Below are 23,457 nucleotides of genomic sequence, written 5' to 3' on the forward strand. Positions count from 1 at the left end.
GGACGTGAAATATTGATTTCAAAGGTTGTTTAAAATGCAATAATCCATTGTTCCAAATAAAACAAATAATGTAAGATATGATCGAAATACTTTGCATTAAGTTTACAGATGCAGTGCCCTGTGGACCACTGGGTGCAGAAAAGAGAATGATCATGATGAAGAAATTTAACATTTATTTTTAACGTTATTCCCGATCTGCGAAAATACTCCATTCTTTCTCGCAATTTTAACCAATCATTATTGTCCTCCCTAAATTAATTATGCAGAATATTATATTTATTCCAATAAATTCACAATTAAACATTATTATGATAACAATATGTCTCGATATGTAAAATATGTGATACAATATTTATCTTATAAATCCTATTATGATTAATTTATGTCTATAACTTTACAAGTTTAAGTGATGTTTAGATATGAATAATTATTTATTTCAAATTACTTTTTTAGATTTACTTTTTAAAAATATGCAATGACATTATATTTTTTCTTGTATTTTGAGAAATCAATAGTCAGTACCGCTGACTATAGGGGCTGACGTAGGGATGTGTCGGATTACGTGCGGCTGTACTCGGGTACATCTTATGGATTGTCCCTCTAGAAGATCTTTCACATTTTTATTGTTTTAATTTTATTAGTTTATAAGTTCAAGCTCCTTAAGCATGCATTAAGAACTGTCACGTATAAGTTATATGTAAAAAAACGACCCAAAAAACTCTAAAAATAAACCAATTTACTTGATGACACTTTGTATCCCGGAGCGGTGTAAACACGTGATTATATAACCACGCGTTGTGTCCCGGTCCCGTGTTTTCACGTGGTTTACCAGCTGTCTAAAAAAGTGCATTCTTTTTACATCCATAGTCCTTAAAGTATAGCATAATTCGAATGACAGCTGTCAGAAAACCTGACAACATAACTTTGTAGTAACGTCTAAGGAGTGATTTATATTGACACACGAAAAATCATTCGTATTTGGTATGTTAATTTATTTTATTTAATACAATTCTTGACATATAAATCAACATAAATATATAAAATCAGCTTTAAAATGTAAAAAAACCTAAAATAAACCTAATTATTAACGACGTTCTTACAAGGTTACATCATTTTGCAAAAACGTTAGATATGGGACAAATTGATCGAATAAAAAAATAATTAATTTGACGTTGTTCATAAAAAAAAGTATGAATGTCTTATTTTTTGGTGAATAATTGTGTTAAACACACTATAATAGGCTTTTTTGCGTTTTTATATAAATTTTCGGAAACAGAGTTTCATGTTTGCATGAAAAAACTGATCAAATTGATTTTATCGGTACATGATCAGTGATCAGTAATTTCCCATCACTAGACATGAGTTTGACAGCTGTCATTTTGATCAAGCTAAATTTGAAGGACTATAGTGACTTTTATTAGTACTTTTTCGCTGCTGGTAAACTACGTGAAAACACGGGACCGGGACACAACGCGTGGTTATTGAAATCACGTGTTTACGCGGCTCCGTGATACAACGCACAAAAAAGGAGTGAGACCCTGTATATGTGCAAACATTGCAACGTGGCTCTCCATAAAGGCCAATTTTGCTAAACTATAATACAAAAATGACTTATCAAATTGTTTCAAATAACTGTGAGAAATTTCAATTGATTTTACCTGGTTGTTTCATAATTATGACACTTTTAAGAAACCCTTCACAAAGCATGAAATTTCACAAAAATGTGCCGGGCACAGGGTAAATTCTATGTGCATTCGGCCGGTGCTCAAAGTGTTAAATTTTTGCCCTTTATTTCAATGTGTATTTTATTTTACACTTATTTTAACAACCTTTTTTTATCTGGTCTCCATTCTATGTCAATCGCATAAATCACATTGAATCAGTCCAACATCGCTCGCTTCGAAAAATAGCGTGGATGCTCGGACTAGAGAGAGATAATTATTCTTACGCTGAAATAGAGTCAATGTTAAATATTTCTAGTCTACAAAAACGTAGAACTAATATTGACTCCATATATATGTTCGGCATACTAAATGGTATAATCGATGTTCCATCATTACTGGGACAAGTAAAATTCAATATTCCGACCCGTAGATTGAGAAACAATGAAGTACTGTTCATCGATCAGCATGGAACAAACTATGACCTAAATTCTCCAATGACCCGCCTTTGTCGTATTGTTAACTCAAGACAGGATCTGGACTTTTTTGGTTTAAGTTTACAACGATTTAAACGAGCACTAAATAAATAGTCCAGATCTTGTCTCGATGTCCCTTATGTTTGTCAATGCTTCTTTCTTTTTTTTTTGAATGTTTTAAACTATTCTTTTATTGTAATATTTAAACCTTATAAATTGTATACATGGACAATGTCCGTTAATAAATAAATAAATAAATAACACTTTGAGTACCGGCCGAATGCACATAGAATTTACCCTGTGCCCGGCCAATTTTTGTAAAATTTCATGCTTTGTGATAAGTTTCTTAAAAGTGTCATAATTATGAAAATACTGGGTTAAATCAATTCAAACTTCTCATATTAATTTAAACCTATAAATAAGTCATTTTTGTATGAAAGTGTTGCCAACATTGACCTTCATGCAGAGTCTCATTGCGCATTGCAATGATTGCCCATATACAAGGCCTCGCTCCTTTTTTTGTGCTTTGTATCCCGGAGCCGTGTAAACACGTGATTATAATAACCATGCGTTGTGTCCCGGTCCCGTGTTTTCACGTGGTTTACCAGCAGCGAAAATGTACTAATAAAAGTCACTTTTCTATCTTTTTTTATCATCTTTTATTCTATCACTTCTTCACAATATTTTAAATAATCCCACCTCGCCTGTTTATCTGAGAGAGCTCTTCCAACCTCTATCACGACACGGACTATCCCTTCGTTCTCGTAACAAGAGAATCCTTTGAATACCCTTTCACCGCTCTAATTTTCTTGCTTCTTCTTTCACAGTAGTAGCTGCTTAATTGTGGAATAATCAACCCACTAATATTAGTGACGCCGCGTCTTTATTTACATTTAAGTCAAGATTGAAATGTCGCTATCTAAATATTAAAATTATTCATTGATCCTTCTTCTTTCCTTTCCATCCCCTCTCCTTTCTTCATAGCAAAGTGTTAATTTTTAAAAAAATCATTGTAAAGTGTTATTTTTTAATATATTTTTATTGTCAATCTTTGTTTTTAATTTTGTATTAAATTGTAAGATTCAATATGTCCATGTACTTGTAATTTTCTCAAACTGAACGGTTTGGGTAGGTAGGAAGAAATATACCCGCCCTTGTATGTATATAAATTGTACATGTATACAATACATAAATAAATAAAATAATTAGTTCGCTTTATGATAGATAAAACTAACAGACCATGCAAAATCTTGTCAAAGTCACTTTCTTAATACATTTTTACTTTATAATAACTTAATTAATTCTAAGAATAATTCTTAATTAATACTTTTATCTACTCATTTGGAAGCCCTTCGTGATATTGTGTTTCGTCGAATATTCTTGGTTGCTATACCTAACCTAAAAATTATAATTAACAAAAAATATCAAAGGAAAAAATAAAACAATAAAACCATATTAAAATAGTGTTTAATTTAACAAAAAATAAAACAGTAAAATCATATTTGTAAACTATATATCCTATCAAACATAATTTTCGCCTATAAAAAATACGATATTTAAAAAAATATGATTAACGATTAACTTGCATAGAAAAAACTCTTTTTTAAAACAAATTATTGTTAACAAACGTATTTTATAAGAATAAATATATATATACTTATGTTATAATCGTAAATTTTTTGAGATCTTAATTTCCAGCGATATATGCATTTCTAAAAAAATATTTTTTCGTTTATAGTGCGCGTGAACACCATAGACATTATAATACCCCGATGTTTGATCAATAAACGGGTGAAATATGTTATATGAACCAATTTCAGTATAAGATTTCAATCATATTTTTATTTTTTGCCGTGATGTAATATTTTATGAAAATTGATTTTTAAAAGTTGATAAAAAAGTTCAAATTGAATAAGCTTCTCAACCCTTTCAGACCTGAATTAATTTCTGTAGATAAAAAAAATACTTTTATTCTGTGTGTACTTAAGGAATTATTTGAAAAAAATGTATTTTTCATGGTTTTTAATCTTTTATACTTTAGAAATTATGTGACGTTGATTTTTTTTTAAAAAATGGGTTTCAAACTAATAATCAACCGAAAAAATGGCTTAAAATGTGTGATTATACTACAATATGTGTTTATTAAATTAAATTGATGTAATTAAAATATGTTTAAAACTTTCCTTACATATCAATTACAAGGGCGACAGAAATTCGCTCCAAAACAAATAAATCAGCTATCAAAGATAAAAACGAACTTTTCTGCGTAATGCGGATTACCAACGTATACAAAAGAACATATTTAGGGGCTCCTGGAATTAAAAAATAAACTTTTGAACCGCTTTTGAATTTCGGTAGGTACGAGAGTAAAAAGATTTTTTAATTCGTGTATATTTGAATGAAGAGATTTTTCTGAAAAAAAAAATAATACTTTACTTAAGATCGTGTGCACCAGTTAAAATGGCAATAAACGTAGATATTAATATTGAGGAACAATTAAATATAATTGCACAAATTCTGCGTATTTTTTTATCAAACTCTGTATACGCGGATTTTCGATATTATGGACAACCTGGCAACACCGAGCGAAGTTTATCAACGACTGACTGTCCACGCTAACAAACTCAACACGCGCCCAGCCGCTGCCAAACGGAAGCCGGCGACCACTGACCTTTCCCGATCATCGCTCGTAGCTAGCGTGTTTCACAACGCAACGTTGTAAAGGGCAATCAACCATTTCTTAAAGTCTCGGTATTGTCAACATTTCATAAGAAATATATAATTGATATTTTATTACATAACTAGCGTACCCGACAAACGTTGTCCGGCCCAAACGTTGGCTTGCCTGCTATTAGCTTAGAAAAATACTTTTCATTGATAGTAGGTACCTAGGTACTTGTTTGTGATTAAATTCCAAAATTAAAAATTGCAAATACTCAAAAAGTATTGAATTTAAGTAGGTACTTTTTTATGGTTGGATTTCAAAACATTAAATAAATATTTCTTCAAATACGGCATTCTTTTTGCAAACGTCAAACTCCGGTCGTCCCACCAACAAAGGGGTGTGCTTATGTAGGAATACGATTTGCAAAAATCTAATAGAAAGAAATAAATGGGTAGAAATTATAAAAAATTTAAGGAAAGAGCCTTATTGAGATCCACAAAAACAAATGCTGTTTGTAAAAATTCAAAAACAAACTTTTTTTATCCACAAAAAAACAACGTCTTTCCATTTTTTTGCAAATGCATTCTCCTCAAATGCAACCCTGGTAGATTGATGAATAAAACATTTATGCTGTTTACTTCTTTTTTAAACATTATATTGAAGATTTTAATATCTACGAACACGCACAGCGCAAAGTTCTATATTTCTCTGAAAACCGCACGTAAATCGGTTAAGCCGTTTAGGAGGAGTTTGGTGACATCAGCGTACAGAGGAATTATACGTATAAAGATGGAGTTGGCTTCGTAATATTTTAAGCTGCAATCGCCATTGGTACTGTTTTGGATTACGTGCATACATTTTTATTACATTTAAACTTTATCTGTGGCTAAGTTGATGCAAATGTACGGGACTGTTGCAATTTTTTTATGCTTTAAGCGGCGATTTTCATTTCCATGGGGGGTAAGTCACAGTTGCATGCCGCTCCACCTTGGCCAATTTGGCACTGTACCTTGCACCAGTTCAGCCAGAAGTCCGAGGGGTTGGACATTGCCTGAGAATGGGAGGCCAAGGGCGCTGGCCCCGAGCAAGGGGGACATCCCCCCAGCTGGAAGCTGGACACGGCGTTGCAGAAGACCTCGCAGACAGAAGACCAGGACACGTGTTTCTTGATGGTGGAGCCACAGGAACATAGAGGAAAACCTGGGGGAAAGGGTTTAGTAAGTAAATTGTTATCTCTCGCTGATAAAAAGTAAAGAAAAAAGTCAACAATATTTTGAGTTTGTCCAAATTTTTGAAGACAAGGACTGGATTCAATTCCTCGGGGAGCTGTTTATATTGACATATTACAGCAGAGACGAAGAGCATTTAAGAGAATTTAATATTGAAGTCTAGGCATCAACATTTAGTTGTGTCTCACAAGGATCTCAAAACTGCAGAGAAATTATTGCAAGAAGACTTTTTATACCTGCAAAAATGGTCCCATGATGCAGGTTTAATAATTAACGCAAAGAAAACCAAACTTATGCACATAAGATCAACGAACTATAAAACTCACACAACACTGTCAATTTTATCACATAACTATACGTGTATCCATAGTGATATTATGCAACCGTGCATGTGTGAGAATATTGAAAATATTGAGCAGTATGTTTATTTAGGTTTAACTATAGATTGTAATTTTAAATGGGATGTACATATTATAAAATTGTGTAAGCTGTTAAGAGGAATAAGTAATAGAATGTACATATTAAAATATCATGTCCCTGTTAATAATTTACGAATTATTTATTTATCTCTCTCTGAATCAATTATACGATACGCCATAACTTCCTGGGGTTATCAAGTGAAACTAATATTAATTTTATTTAAATTTTACAAAATTCTATGATCAAATTGCTACTACATAAAGATGTATACCTCCAGAGACACAATATTTCAATATCATTGATGTATAAATCTGTAAATAAATTATCTGTTAGGGCTCTACTTTGGTACAAATTAATTTGTCAGCATGCGTCGCACTCCGAGTATAAACTCAAGTCGGTACATGATTACAACACCAGGTTTACTAGTATGGAAGGGCTTGCTGTTCCTTGATATTGCAATAAATATGACAAAAGAACACTGCAATACAGTATACGTAAAATATTTAACATGTTACCAAACAATATTAAAAATGCTGAGTTAAATACAGGAGTGAGACGATTGCTCAAATTATGGTTATTAGAAATTTTTTTTTTTGTATTAGTGATAGTTTTTAATTTTTCGTAATATAATATGTAATGTTTTTAAAGTAAAATTATTGTTGATGTAGGTTAAGTGTAAATAATCGACGTAATTTATAAGAACCTGCGGACGAGTTGTATGTATGCAACTCAGCAGGACTTTAATTTAGGACTATTTTGTAAATATTTTTGAAAAAAAAATAAAAAAAAACAGGGCTTATGACTGGTTTAAGTGGCCACTTTCATAAGTTTAAGTGATCATAAGCCCTGTAGATGCCTAGACTTTTATATAACCTTCTCTTAAATGTTCTTCATTTCTCTTGTAATATGTTAAAGAAAAAAGTTTTGCCATTTTTTAAAATCTTCAAAAACGCGGATCTTTGAAAATCGCACCATTAATTTTTTTTATTAAATTAACATTAGATTCTTCTTCGTGTGGTGCCTTTTCAGGTCCCTCCGACGTTGACGATCACTACAACAACTCAGTCCTGCGCTACTCCGCAGCCAGGACAACTGCTTATTGGATGCACTCGCCATAGTGATTCCTGGGAAAAGATGACCAGAGTGGTTTCCCGTTGTCTTCTGTCTGTGGTAGATTTTCCTGTCGGGTTGCCTTCCTTTAGCTGGTTGGTTTTGGTTTTGCGGCGCCAGAAACTCGCTTTTCATCCTCTCGCTGTGATCACACCGCTATGAGTGTGATCCCATTGCCCAGGGTTCGCGACGTGGACGCTAACGAGTTGGACTAGTCAGTGGTGTTGCCGGTGGAATGCAACTGGGCATTCGCATTTTATAGAATCACACCCTCCAGCAAGATGTGGCTCATTGCGACCCTACTGACATTTCATTGGAATAATATTTTTTAAAGGTATTTCTGATGAAAACTTTTCGAAACTTCACACAAGTCAAAGAAGGAAGAGTTGTGAAAATGTGGATGTTCAAACAAAGGCAGAATGGTGAATGTCACACGCTGTGTAAAGTGGCTATTACAGGTCATAAGCCCTGTAAATGCCTAGACTTCCATATTACCTTTTCGTAAATGTTTTTCCTCTCTGTTGCAACAAATTTAAATGTAAATAACTCCCTTGGGAGGAAATCCAGCCAGTCTGCAAGTATTTGGACATACTAAAATCATTGTTGAAATTATTTTATTTAGTTTTAAAGTTACGATGTTTTGGAAATCGCACAATCACACGATCTTGTTTCCCGTGCCTCGATTATGAACGCTATATTTATCTGTATCGAGACGGTATACTTAACTTCTGTACTATCTGTATCTTACCTCAGTATGTTCTACCTACTTGTCATATCGACATCATATGATCGAAACAAGCCAATGGAATGACCGCAAATAATTACTCCGCGTTCCTCCGCGTCATTAACATTTAAAATAGTTCTCATTTATATTTAAAATCTTCTGTAATAAAAATATCTTCTGCTCACTTCAAAGCGATTGTAATTTCCAATAAATCCCAATTCAAGCAAAAAATGCTCCCTTGAACATGAATTTTGTATGACTTTTGGAAATCACCTAGACGGTACGCTTAATGATCGTCTGTTTGTATCTACCGATCGACAACAAAGCCAGCTCCTATAACGTTTCGATACATACACTCCGAAAGATAGTAAAACAGATGGAAAAAATATAATAACATTATTTTTTAGAGTGGACACTTTCTAACGCCTTCTTCTTCTTCATGTGTCATTTCGGGTCTCCCCGACGTTGACGATCACTTGGGAGAAAGCTTCCCTATCCTGAACAGTGCGAAACAGCTCCTCCACAGTTCTATGTCAAGCCGGGAGATTCTTCGCACTCCTGGTCCATTTAAAGACCGCCCGGGACTCGGGGCCATTGTTTGGTTTCTCTTCATAGTGATATCCTGGGAATTATTGACCGAAGTGGTTTCCCGTTGCCTTCTTCGGTGGAATTTTCTGTCGGGGCTACCTACCCTTAGCTGGAGGGGTCCCGTTTTATGGCACCGAACACTCGCCATTCATCCTCTCCCTATCTGCTATGGCACTGATGTTAATGCCAGTGGCCACAACGCCTAGATACTCTTATTTGTTAATATGACATAATCTAGCGACATTATTTTCACATCTAGGCGTTCGTTTTATGAAAGTAACAGTTATGTCGGAATTTAATTTGACTTCAAAATTTACTTATTTCTCCCTGATATTTTTAATAGGCTTTTAAGAAAAAAATTGTCAACCCCAAAACGATTAAAATTTCAAATACATCATAATAAAAGGAAAAATTGCTCGGTGGAACAAAAATTTTGACACTTTTAATGCGTAGAACAACATATCGAGAGGTTCTAGACCCGTCGGTATAAACCGATGTACTTACATGAAAACTTGATGGTGGGGGTATCGGTAGTGTACCTTTATAGTCGGTCGGGAGACTTTTATCTTTAGCTATGACGTCGAACTGAAGCTATGTTATTTTATTGCGTAGATATGTGTACCACGACGTACGCTTCCCGTTGTTTCATATCGATGTACCTACCCAAAACTTGAAGGTGGGGGTCGGTAGTATATCTTTATATTTTTTACGGTTAATTTCAAATTAATATTTCTTTCCTACCTAATCCCTGGTTACACAGCGTTGGGCAAACTTCGTTTCTTGGCACTCCGAGGGCACCCGGAACTGGGGTCGTCGGCCGGACCCCATCTTCCTTCTCCGAAGAGTCCTTGGTCGGTTTAATGCTGATAATCTGCGGACCAGAGTTGGAAGCATGGAGAACCAGGTTATTTGCCTTAGTATGATCTTTGAGGAACTCTGGAGTGGTGATCAGGCAGGAGTACCCGCAGGGGTCTCCACCCAAACCTGTAAAAAATATACATTGAAATCAAATACATAATTTGTGATTAAAAAGTGGCATAGAATGTTTCACATTCCAATATACAGGACCAACCTGCCAATGATTATGCCTGTTGGAAGGGCTATCTCTATGTTGAACAATATCACTTTGGACATTTACATTTTTTACGTCTCTGAGGGAGTTTTTCGTTACAAGATTCTCTTACTTTTTTAACATATTATTCTTTGGATATTATGTATACTAATGTGTTTTTTTATATATACCTAATTTTACCTAATTATTTCTATATGTATGAATTAAGATATTTTATTTTGTAATGTACATATATATGAATAAATAAATGATAAATGATAAAATGATAAAAAAATGATAAAATAATTTATTTATTTTATTTTATTTGGGATTTTTGCAGCTATTACATGAACAAAATAAGTAGAAAAATCTTAACATTACTAAAGCCAATTTAAAAAATCCACTGTTAATATAATGACACATAATATATAAGAAAAGAAGTTTAGTAATTGTATTTGTGTGACGTTTGTATTCATGTGTATGTGAATGTGTGTATGCGTGAATGAATGAGGGAGAGGAAAGAGAAGGAGAGGAAAAGAAACTTGCTTTGACGTTTCCTTAAAAAAAATAATTCCTGTATTTTTTTCCTCGATTATGGCACTATTGCAATGATTTTTTTTACACACTCTATATATATCAACAATGTTTTGAGTCTGTCCAAATTTTTGCAATCAATGACTGGATTCAACTCCCTGGAGAGCTGTTAAAATTTACATATTGCAACAGAGATGAAGAACATTTTAAAAAACGACAAACTCAAAATATTCTTGATAAATCCACCTGGTCCATGAAGAAGTATAGAAAATAAGATTTTCAGGCGTTGCCTGGTATGTAGGTGAAATAATTAAATTAGATTAATCTCACCCGCATAAATAAAGGTTTAGCTCTTTAACTTCACAAACATCAACAGATGAAAGAATTGCAGGAATGTAGATGTTCAAATATGGGCAGAATTGTGAATGTTACACAGTGTGTAAAGTGGCCACTTAAACCAGCCAATGACAGGTCATAAGCCCTGTAGATGCCAAGACTTCTATAATACTTTCGCAAAAAATTTCTTCATCTCTGTTGCAACATCTTAAATTTTGTGATTAAAAAGTTGCAAAATGAAGGTTTGAGAGGAAATTCGCTCTGACTTTTCCCTATAAAAACGAATTCCTGTATTTTCTCTCTGGATTATGGCACTGGAGCGATGATTTTTTACCCACTCTAGATATCAACAATATTTTGAGTTTGTCCAAATTTTTGTGACTGTATTCAACCCCTAAAATGTTCTTCATCTCTGTTGTAATATGTTGGCATTAATAGCTTCCTAGGGGGTTGAATCCAGTCTTAAGGTTCACCCTTCTAGGGAGAGTAACAGTATTACAATTTTTTCGTGAGACGTCGAATAGGTTTTCTACAAAAGTTTATCATGCATATTTTCAATTAGCCGAAAAATAGACGTTATGCGCCCTGTGGGACAAACGGCACCTATGACGTTTTGACGCCAAACTTGTAAGTAATGTTTATTAGAAGCCCAGTCGGCGCTCGGAACGCGTGACGTCAAAATGACGCGATGCCAACTGAAAGCCATTTTCCATGTGTTCATTTTTAAACCAGAAAATTATAAATGAAAACTTGCTTTGAATACTTTGATAGTTATATCATAAGAATCGTACAAATCCGCTCTAAATATATATTCTATTTTGAACGTTATTCCCGACTTGTTAAAAGATCCTACTATTAGATAAATGTTTATTTAACCTACATATTTATTACATTTAAAATTAATATTTATCAAACAAAGATTATTTGTCTAAGAAGGAGAGGTATATTATTCATTTTCAAAGCATTAACTTTGTGGTCAAATATTTGAACTAATGTGGTTGATTTGAAATATTTATTTAAAAGGGTGTTTTAACACCAGAATATTTCGTAGTCCCTGGACTGGTACCTGAAGCGAAAGACTGACCATCCTATCTTCGTGCAGCAAAAAAAAAGATCAAGATACGCTGCGATTGGTGTACCAATGCATTTCCCTTTGCACCATTAGATGCGGAAAGCGAATGATTATGATCAACTTAAATTATTTTATTTATTTATTCCTTGAGGTTAGATCCATTCAATTCATTTAATCATATGTTTTTACATGAACTAATAAATAGCTACTATCTAGTAGAGTATAATAATATACACCTACTAAGTGTTACGTAGTTCATATAGTGGCCACTTAAACCAGCCAATGACAGGTCATAGCCCTGTAAATGCCAAGTAACCCATATTCCTTTGTCAAAAATGTTTTCCCTCTCTATTACAGCATTTTTTTGTCTGCATCGTGGTAAGACCACGGGTCAAAGGTCCGTGGTTCGAACCCCACTTTACTTCAACTTGATTCTCGTTTTCTAATATTGAGTTAGTTGCAGCTCGTTGAAAATGGCCCCCAAAATGAAATATTTTGGTTAGTCATAAGAATGCAAATATTTTTTTAAAATAATAATATAAATAGAAGACTGATCATGTTAAAAAAATACGCTACAATTGGTGTACTTGTGCAGTGCCCTATACACCATTAGGTGCGGTAAGGGAATGATAATTATGTCGTAACAAATTAAGATGTCATTGGCTTGTTTAAATGGCCACTTCACACTGCAACCATACTGCCTTTTACTTAATCTGTTAATTTTTGGGAAGTTTTTTTAGTATTTGTCTATCAGCATTTGGACAGTTCATAAACCCTGTAAATACCTAGACTTCTATATTTTCTTTTCTTAAATGTTCTCCGTCTCTGTTCTAATATGTTTACATATTTTGTCTGTGTCCAAGTAGTGTCAAAATACAGTTCTGCGTGTGAAATATAACTCAAATCCTCCACAAGTGTTTTCGACTCGATGGCTAAAAATACGAGTATTCCTCTGTTATCTGGTCTCCATATTATGATGTTCATATCAAAAATATTGAATCAGTTCAACATCGATTTTTAAGAAAGATAGGCTGGAGGTTGGGCTTATCCAGAGACCAATATACGTATAATGAGTTGGAAACTACCTTAAATATATCTTCTCTTCAAGACCGTCGAAATAAACCCGACCTTCTAGTCCTATTTAAAATTCTCAACTCACTCTTTGATGCGCCTGAACTACTGAGCCCGATGAAATTAAAATCGTCGGACAAAACTTACCCTTTCATACCGATAACCATAGAACTAACTATGATTTTTATTCTCCTATGCCCAGAATTCTCAGGTCTGCCAACAAACATACCAGTCTTGATTTCTTTGATAACAAGTTGTGTTCTTTCAAACGATCACTGAATCAAATTCAATTATAAACACCTCTCTCCCGCTTCCACTCCCGCCGAGTCTACTATATACCATTGTGTCTTTCTACTTTCTTTTATAATGAATTTCTGTGAATACATATGTCCTTAAAAATGTCTATTGGGCGTATATATAAAGAAATTAATATTATTACCTCAAAAATGTTTTCCCTCTCTGATGCAACAAATTTATGCCTGAATAACTCCCGAGGGAGGAATTCCAGCCGGTCTGCAAATATTTGGACATACTCAAAACATTGTTGAAATATATCGTAATTGAAAACGAGGAACAAGAATCTCAGTCGTCTATGCGCTCCGTAGCTGCAAGACGTGCTGGGATATTTATTCATTGTACAGTGCCCTTGAGGTGATTTTTATAAAAAAGGCGCTGTATAATTATAGCAAAGGCTCCTTCCTATAATTAATAATAATAAAAAAATAAAAACAAAAGAGTACTCACCGGATTCACAGAGCTCCTCGCAAATACGCTTCCTCTCACTGACGGTAGGTTTCCAACTAAATTTTTCTGTTAACCTCTCCCTGGTTTGAGTCAAATACAATTTTTGAACCAACCCTTTGTCGTACTGTACTGAAAGAACGGTTTCGGGCGCTTCGAAGCTGTCGTCGTCCTTTTCTGCCTCATCGACCCGGCCGCCCGCGTCCTCTATCGCTGGCTCCGTCTCGCCCTGGGGGCGGGACCACGGACGGGGTGGCTGGTTGTTGATTGGTTGGGGTTTGGGGTGCGGGGCGTGGTCTGCGCAGACGACTGCGCACGCGCATATTATTGACAGCAAAATACCGAGTTTTCCAGTCATAATGAGTTTATCTGGAAAAATGTTTTTGTTATTTTTACCCCATTAAATTACTAAATTACATATTTCATTTTGAAATTGTTACGCTGTCGCGAACAAAATGTAAATAAAACAATAAATAGTATTGTAAATGTATGGACTTGGAAAAACGGGGATGAAAGTAGGCTTTAATGCTGTCGAAATGCGATCTCTCTGGCCAATGTGTGGTAAAACTATGTACGATAGATGCACAAATGTCGAGATCCGTACATTATGTAAGGCTGAGGTAGGCATTATCGACAAAATCAAGAAAGAAGCTCTGCGCTGGTTTGGACATGTAGAGCGAATGGACAGCGAAAGAACGGCTAAGAATATTTACAATGCGAATGTTCATGGATGCAGAAATAGAGGAAGACCGAGAAAAAAATGTCATGACCAAATACTTGAAGACGGACATGTCAAAAGTCGGAATGATCGGCGCGCGTGCATGAGAAGATGTATGAATGTAGAGGATGTGAGAAGTTTATGCAAATATAGAGTGACGTGCCGTTCTATCCTCTCTGCCTACCCTTACGGGGAAACGGCGTGACGGTTTGTTGTTTGATTTTGTTGTTGTTAACATATTACAACATAAATGAAGAACATTCTAGAGAAAGGGGTAAAAATGAAGGGCATATGGTAGATTAAGTTAGTGGCCACTTTACACACTGTGTAATATTCACCATTCTGCTTATATTTGAGCATGTTTTCTTTATTTTCATTCCCTTCCCCACCTACTGGTGCATAGGGCACTTCATTGGTACACCAATCGCAGCGTATCTGGATCATTTTTATTACATGAAGGTAAGATGATTAGTTTTACGCTTCAGGAGCCAGTCCAGGGATTATGAAACATTCAAGCGTGAAAACACATTATTAAAAAAAAAATTCTTATCAATTTTCCTTCTTTTAAAAAACTCGCACGATCCTAGATTCAAAGTAAAATGATTACCTCTTTTTTTCTATGATATATTTTTTTGCCCTTTAATAATAAGGAATACTTTTGTATTTTTTGAATATATTTTTTCCTTTTTTAATCACTATAAAATAATAAAGTACTTCTGAATCTTTTACAGAAAATTTTCTTATCTCTTTCTTATATTATAAAAAACTATTATACCTGCCTATTTATTATAGGAGCAAAAATTCATAAACATTTCTTGTATACCCACAAACAGGCCATGCCTTTGTGTGCACCCTGTTGGTGAGAAGAGCCGAGTTTGACATTTGCAAAAAGAATTCTAAATTTGAAAATAAATAATTTTATGTTTTGGAATTCAACCATAAACACGTACCTAGGTACCTTCTTAAATTCAATATTTGAATATTAATAATTTTTAGTTTTGAAACTTAATCATAAACAAGTATCTAGGTACCTACTTATCAATGAAAAGTCTTTTTCCAAGCTAATAGCAGGCGAGCCAACGTTCGGGCAGGACAACGTCTGTCGGGTCGGCTAGTGATATATAAAAAATTGGCTTAGCTTAATAGTTTATTCACAAATATATATTTTTTTAAACGACTGAACCTCATTCCAATTGCGTTTATTCGCTTGGTTCCCTCCATTATGATAATGGCTTCCGGTAATTCATTAACGATTTTTCGTGTTTTTCCGGGAAATCGCTTTTAGAGCCTCTGCCTCCATTTCCCTTTCCCAACGTGACCCAAAAAGCCTTCGGAAATCAAAATGGCCGCCGGACCCGGAAGCGGAGTGGGGGTGTCGAAATATCGACTTTATATTATGGTACGCCTTGCGTTATGCAATCAGCTGAACATATATTGGAAATATGTGCATACTACTACTACTACCTTTACGCCATTTCCCCGTAGAGGTAGGCATAGAGAATGGATCGTCACACACGTCTATCCTGGCATACATTTCAAAACCATCTTCTACCACATTCATACATCTTATCATACATGCCCTTCGGTTCTGTCTGCTTTTGACATGACCGGACTTAAGATTTTGGTTTATCTGATCATGCCACGTCTTCCTCGGTCGTCCTCGTCTCACGTTAGCGTTCATTTTCCCCACATATACTTGTTTTACCGTTCGTTCGTCGGCCATTCGTTCTACGTGATCAAACCATCTCAGAGACCCTTTCTTAATTTAATTAGTTATACTTGACTCAGATTTACACTCTCGCCTGATTTCATCATTTGTAACCCTGTCGCACATTGACTTCCTACACATTTATCGAAGAGATTGCATTTCAACCGCGTTCACTCGACTTTCATCCTTTCTCTGCCAGTTCCATGTACCGTTCGCCACATATACTTGTTTTGCCGTTCTTTCATCGTCCATTCGTTCTACCTGACCAAACCATCTCAGAGACCCTTTCTTAATCTAATCAATTATTGTTGACTCAGATTTACACTCTCGCCTGATTTCATCATTCGCAACCCTGTCATACATTGATTTACTACACATTCGTCTAAGAGGTCGTACTTTAACCGCGTTCACTCGGTTTTCCTCTTTCCTCTGCCAGTTTAGCTTTAATTGACATATTTTTATTAGCAATTACTGCGCTTAGTGCCCCGTTAATTTTGTTGCCCGCAGTCACTTTCCTTTCAACATCTTTTTCTACTCTTCCAAATCTTGAAAACATGCTTTCTAGATACATAAATTCTTCTACTTGTTAGTTAACTAAAATATATTAAAACTAATATATCAGAAAATAAATTCAAAGTAAATTTAAAGAATGTTTTTTAACTCTAGTAATAACAGTATTCTATTTTGTTTAGTATTATTTTTTTATTTTGTTCTTTTTATTTCGTATATATTTTTTCCAAGTATATTCTAAATTATGTAACTTTAAATTAATACATAAATAAAACAGTGTAAGTCACTCTCCAAGCGCAAAAGCTAGTCTCTTTTTGAAATGTTACAGTTATAACATGAAACATTTATCAGTGTGTAATAAGCTCATGTTCCTTTAATTATGGTTATTTTATTATAATATCAAAATGTTGAATTGGTCAACTATATTATGAAAATCCCTCTCCTCCACTCCTCCACTCTATTTCCTCATCCCTTAACCTTCTTACGAGCTCTTTTTATTTTCTCATATCTTATATAATATATTATTTTTCTCTTTACTGTGTAACATGTTCTCTCATTATATTTGTGAAAAACTTTAACTGGATGTATGTACTATTTTTAATATTTTGTATTCTTATTTAACAACTGTTGTTTTTCCTTAAAAAATAAAAAATAAACAAAAAAGTTATAAAAGTATGTAGATTGTTATAGAAAAATAAACATGTATCATTTATGTAACTATATTAATTCATAAAAAACGTTTTTGATTTGTCTAAATTATTGTAGACAAGGATTGGATTCAGCCCCCCAAGGAGTTATTAATATTAATATTTTACAACAGAGATGAAGAGCTGTAATTTATTTATATTAATATTTTAAATCATTTTTTTTTTGTTGAATAGTCTTATGTATTGGTTAATAACGCCTGAAGGAAAAATAAAATTAGCGCAGTATGACGCAATTGAAGACCTCGTTCTAAAAACATCAGATTACCAAAAACATCTGTATTTGAATAAAAATAAAAATAGAGGAATATTTTTCCTTAATGAAATGAACAAACGAAAAAAAGGTCAGTCAGGAATACAACATATTTAAGAAATAAATAAAAAGTTATATTTATTAATCTTTTTTGTAAAGTACTGATTGAAAGCACCGTTTTTTTTAAAAAAAAAATATGTTATTGGAATTCCATAGGGTACTGCATTGGTACACTAATCGCAGCGCACTTTGATCATTTTTTCGTTACATGAAGATAAGATGATCAGTCTTACACTTCAGGTATCAGTACAGGAACAATTAAATATTCTAGTGTCGAAACACCTTTTTAAATAAATATTTCATATAAACCATGTTGGGAATCGAAAACGACCCCTCTTGCCTGGTAGGCAAACGCGCTGACCATTACACCACGAGGCCGATATACTAAAAATATTATTAATTTATAATAAGTAAAATAAATAAATTTCTGTAAGACGTCACTCCCCATTATGTACACAATAATTGTTTTTTCTTTTACGTAATGCGAAGCGTTAATGTCAATATTTGTATGAATTGACATATTACAACAGAGATGAAGAACATTTAAGAGAAAGTTATATAGAAATCTAGGCATCTACAGGGCATCTACCTGTCAATGGCTGGTTTAAGTGGCCACTTTACACACTGTGTAACATTCACCATTCTGCCAATATTTGAACTTCTATATTCCTTCAATTCTTTCATCTGTTGATGTTTGTGAAGTTAAAGATCTGAAACCTATATTTATGTGGGTGAGATTCATCTAATTGAATTACTTCACCTACATACATAAATAAAGGTTTCAGCTCTTTAACTTCACAAACATCAACAGATGAAAGAATTGAAGGAATATAGATGTTAAAATATGGTCAGAATTGTGAATGCTACGCAGTGTGTAAAGTGGCCACTTAAACCAGCAATTGACAGGTCATAAGCCCTGCAGATGCCTAGACTTCCATATTACCTTCTCTTAAATATTCTTCATCTCTGTTGTAATATGTTAATATAAACAGTTCCTAGGGAGTTGAATCCAGTCCTTGTCTACAAAAACTTGGACAAATTCAAAATATTGTTGATAAATCCACCTTGTCTATGAGAAAGTATAGAAATTAAAAAAAACAACATTTTCAGGCGTTGCCTAGTATGTAGGTGAAATAATTCAATTAGATGAATCTCACCCGCATAAATAAAGGTTTCAGCTCTTTAACTTCACAAACATCAACAGATGAAAGAATTGAAGGAATATAGATGTTCAAATATGGGCAGAATGGTGAAAATTTGGACAAACTCAAAATATTGTTGATATATGTATTAAATTTATATTTAAAAATATGTATTTTCACAATATTATTTTTGGTATGTGTATATATATTTACATATTTATACACACACAATTCTGGGTTTTATCCCAAGGGGGAGTAGGTATATTTTTATTTATATCACTACTTAATCTCAAAATCAAATACATAGATGGCGCTCCAAACGCGCTAGCGAAAGCTTTCCTTGTTTCATGACATATATACAAAAACCAAAAATGTCACCGATATGGATATTCGCTAATAAGCGGAATGGGGAATGTTGTAGAATTCTACATAAAAGTGGCCACTTGAACCCAACTTATGACAGGTCATAAGCCCTGTAAACGCTCGAATATCCATAATCTTGAAACAAAAATTCTACCCATCTCTGTAGTGATATAAATAATAATATGTATTTAGTTCTTATTTTTTTTTAAATCTGAATAAAATAAAAAATTGTTAGAAAATTCATTCACCTTTGTTGAGATATTGGTTGACATTGTTTTATTTAAATATCTAATCGACACTTTTCTTTATTATAATCACGTTTGTTTGATTAACGCAAATAAAATCACTACATGCAACGCCTACGTCCAAAAAGGATTTGTCATAAAGCGTGTTGCAAGCCAGATCGGACGAATGGTTAAAAAATATGTATATCATTCCCTCCCTCTTTCCGGAAGACAAATGACAATATGGTGCTCGGGGCTGTCACGGGCAGACGTTTTGAAGTCACTTCTGCACCCCACACTCCGGCTGGGGATGATTTATGATAAGAGGGTACCGCGAGCTTAAGCGGAGGAAAATTGTTTCAATAAACGTTTGGGCGAAAAAAGTATCTAGGTTGCGCCATATTTACTATGTTTATTGTGTTTAGCACATTTACTTGGTTTCTGCGTTTTTTTTTAATTTTATTTATTTACAATTTTAAAAAACCCGTTAGGGTTACATTAGAAATTTAATATTGTCTAGTCATTTTATGTCTCGTCTAGTCTAGTTAGTTCAGTCATCATGTGCTTTTTCAGATTGATTTTAAATTTGTCTCCATTAAAAATTTTCAAGTAGTAAGGTAGGTCGGTGTAGTGTTTAAGTCCATTATGTAGTATTTTTGACTGTCCTGTGTTTGTCTTTGCTTTTTCAATATGATAGTGTTGTTGTTGTCTGGTGTTATATTTGTGTATGTCAGCATTTTTGACTAATATTATGTCGTCGTCTTGTAAGTTTCCCAGTTTTATTTTGTGCACAATTTTTAAGGTCTCAATTTTAGTCAAGTAGTTTATGTCAAACTGGTGTGTTTTTTTTGTACAGTTCAGTCGTAGAGGTCAGGTAGGGAGGTTGTATGTTAGTTTAAGAATTTTATTTTGTTGTCTTTGTATTCTTGTTATGTCTGTCTTGTTGCCAGTTAAATTTATTTACTACCTACCGGGCCCTGGTGATAATGTTCCAATTATTCTACTGTGGGTACCGTCATTTTCTCTCTAGTCCAACAACATCAGGACCTTATGAACGCTATCGTCATATGTACGTTAACTTCTGTGCTATCTGTATCTTACCTCGGTATGTTCTACCTACTTGCCATATCGACATCATATGATCAAAACAAACCAATGAATGACCGCACAAATTAGTCCGCGTTCCTTACTTCATTAACATTAAAAATAGTTCTCATTTATATTTTAAATAGGCTTTTGTGATAGAAAGTGCCCACTTTAAAGCGATTAAAAACTCCAATAAATCCCAATTCCATTAAAAAATACGCGCTTGAACATGATTTTTAAAAGGCTTTTGACACTTGCCAAGACGATATGCTTTATATCGTCTGTATTTATCGACCGATCGACTACAAAGCCGGCTCCTTTAACGTCTCGATACGTTCACTCCGGAAAATAGTAAAACAGACTATAAAAAAATTTAATGACTAATTAACAAATTACAACAGGAATGGACACCTTAAATAGGGGAATATGGAAGTCTAGGCATTTACAGGGCTTATGACATATCATTGTCTGGTTTAAGTGGCCACTTTACACACTGTGTAACATTCACCATTTTGCCTATGTTTGAACATCCATATTTCTTCAATTCTTCCATTTGTTGATTTTAGTGAAGTTAAAGAGCTGAAACCTTTATTGTTGCGAAGAGATTCATCTGACTGAATTATTCCCATACTAGGCAACGCCTGAAAATACTTTTTTAATTTTTAAACTTCTTCTTGGACCAGTTGGTTTCATTACAATATTTGAGTTTGTCTAAATGTTCGTAGACAAAAGACTGGATTTCACCCCCTCGCGAGTCATTAAGATTAACAAATTACAACAGGGATGGAGAATACGTTAAATAAGGGAATATGGAAGTCAAGGCATTTACAGGGCTTATGACCTGTCATTGGCTGGTTTAAGTGGCCACTTTACGCACTGTGTAACATTCAGCATTTTGTCTATGTTTAAACATCCATATTTCTTCAATTCTTGACATTATTTTGATTTCGTCCAAATTTTTGCAAAAAGAGCTGGATTCAAACTGAATAAAGATGTTCAAATATAGATAGAATGGCGAATGTTACGCAGTGTGTAAAGTAGCCACAAACCAACCAACGACAGTTCATTAGCCCTGTAGATGCCTAGACTTCGATATTCCCTCTTAAATGTACTTATTCTCTGTTGTTGTAAGAATCTAGATCGCCACAGATCTCTTTTTTGTTCTGCAAGTTCTAGGACCAACTATCACATGCACTCGCCTATCCCTAAGCTCCATAGATATGAAAATCAGTATCAGGAAGGCAATTTATGTCGTTTATGTAAAAATAAATAAATAAATATAAGTAGTATTATTATTATACTACTGAAAAAACTATTCTTACTCAAATGAAAGACATAACCCCAACAATACATCACATACAAATAATACAATAACTAGATCTTAACACAAAGACAACTTAAACAAATACAAACTAAAACCACTTTCGGACAAAGGGATTTTGAGTATTACGCAATTAAAATCTACAACCTACTCCCACTGTTTATTAAAACAATTAGTAACGAGAATATGTTCAAAAAGGCTATAAAAAATGGATAGTGGAGCTAGGTAGAAGTAAAATGGATTGTCTCATTCGCCCAAACCAATATTGAATCAACTGCTCCACAAATGTATAGTTTATGTTAGGTTTTTAAAAATTTTACTGTACGTTTTATAATATAAATAATATATGTTTGATTATGTCCAAATGCTTGCAGACTGGCTGGATTTCCTCCCTAGGGAGTTGTTCATATTTAATTTTTGAGAAGGGAATATGGAAGTCTAGGCATTTACAGGGCTTATGACCTGTCATTGGCTGGTTTAAGTGGCCACTTTACACACTGTGTAACATTCACCATTCTGCCCATGTTTGAACATCCACATTTCCTCAACTCTTCCATCTGTTGACTTTTGTGAAGTAAAAGAGCTGAAACCTTTATCCAATGACAGGTCATAAGCCCTGTAAATGCCTAGACTTCCATATTCCCTTCTCAAAAATTTTTCCCTCTGTTGAAATAAATTTAAATAATATATGTTTACACAAATTAAATATGAATTTAAATACGTAGTAATGAAAACTTTCTGAACATTTTGTTTATTATCTCTGTATATTAAGTTTTCTTTGTTTATTCTCACATGTAAAAATGTTTTAAAAAGGTATATTGTTAAGTGTCCTCGGGACGGGTAACCCCAGTGAGGTCACATTATTTTATTATTCATCATTGTTTATATTGGTAAAAAATTAATAAATAAAGTAAACATGTTAACATGAACAGCTTCCTAGGGTGTTTAATCCAGTTCTTGTCCACAAAAAATTGAACAAACTCCAATAATTAAAACTTGAAAAAAATTGTAGTAAACATGAACACAATACTAGAATATCAGAAAAATATCATAGACAATCTTTTAAAACGAGAAAAGGACAATCGAGACTTATAAACCATGGACTGAAATTATACAATAAACTACCAGACAAAACTAAACAAAAGACTCAGGCAACCTTTACAAAAGATGTTAAAAATATTATTATTAACAGTAGAATGTGAATTTTAAAAGTGAAAACATTTTGTTAAATGTATGTAACCCGTAAGGGTTTATCAATAAAATTTAAATAAAAAAAATTATTGTTCGTATTTCTAGTAAAAAAAACACTTACCCTTTTTAAACGCGAACTAAAAAGTGTGATTATTTTTTTTTTGCTGATAAAGTTGATCAAATATTGAAAAAAAAAATAACAGTATTATTAAAATTTGTGTTATATAAAACAAGCGACCTTTTTCGTTGAATTATTTAAAAGCAGTGCGTGTTATTGAGGTTTATCGCTATATTTATGGACTTAGTAAGCGCGAACCAGTATTACACGGATTAAAGATAATGCTGTGAATCGACACCTTTTGTAGATTTAACAAACAAACAACAACAAACAAACCATCACGCCGTTTCCCCGTAGGCGTAGGCAAAGAGGATAAAACGCCATAACACTCTATCTTATTTTATTTTTATTTATTTTTCAAAAATATTTACAAAATATTCT

General features: G+C 33.7%; 1 protein-coding gene across 1 annotated transcript; it reads right to left on the reverse strand.

Moving 5' to 3' along the window:
• Positions 1–3,975: 3,975 nt before the first annotated feature.
• LOC148284228 (uncharacterized) lies at positions 3,976–23,204 on the reverse strand. Its single transcript, XM_088242474.1, has 4 exons — positions 23,080–23,204; positions 13,682–14,047; positions 9,615–9,857; positions 3,976–6,002 (listed from the first exon to the last, which is right to left on the reverse strand). Exons 2-4 carry the CDS (start codon positions 14,034–14,036, stop codon positions 5,734–5,736), a joined length of 867 nt encoding a protein of 288 aa, XP_088098600.1. The 5' UTR covers positions 14,037–14,047; positions 23,080–23,204; the 3' UTR covers positions 3,976–5,733.
• Positions 23,205–23,457: the final 253 nt, after the last annotated feature.

The sequence above is a fragment of the Micrasema longulum genome, unplaced genomic scaffold (assembly GCF_059751315.1).
Source record: "Micrasema longulum isolate JH-2025_06_02 unplaced genomic scaffold, ASM5975131v1 h1tg000140l, whole genome shotgun sequence".
NCBI classification, from domain to species: Eukaryota; Metazoa; Arthropoda; class Insecta; order Trichoptera; family Brachycentridae; genus Micrasema; species Micrasema longulum.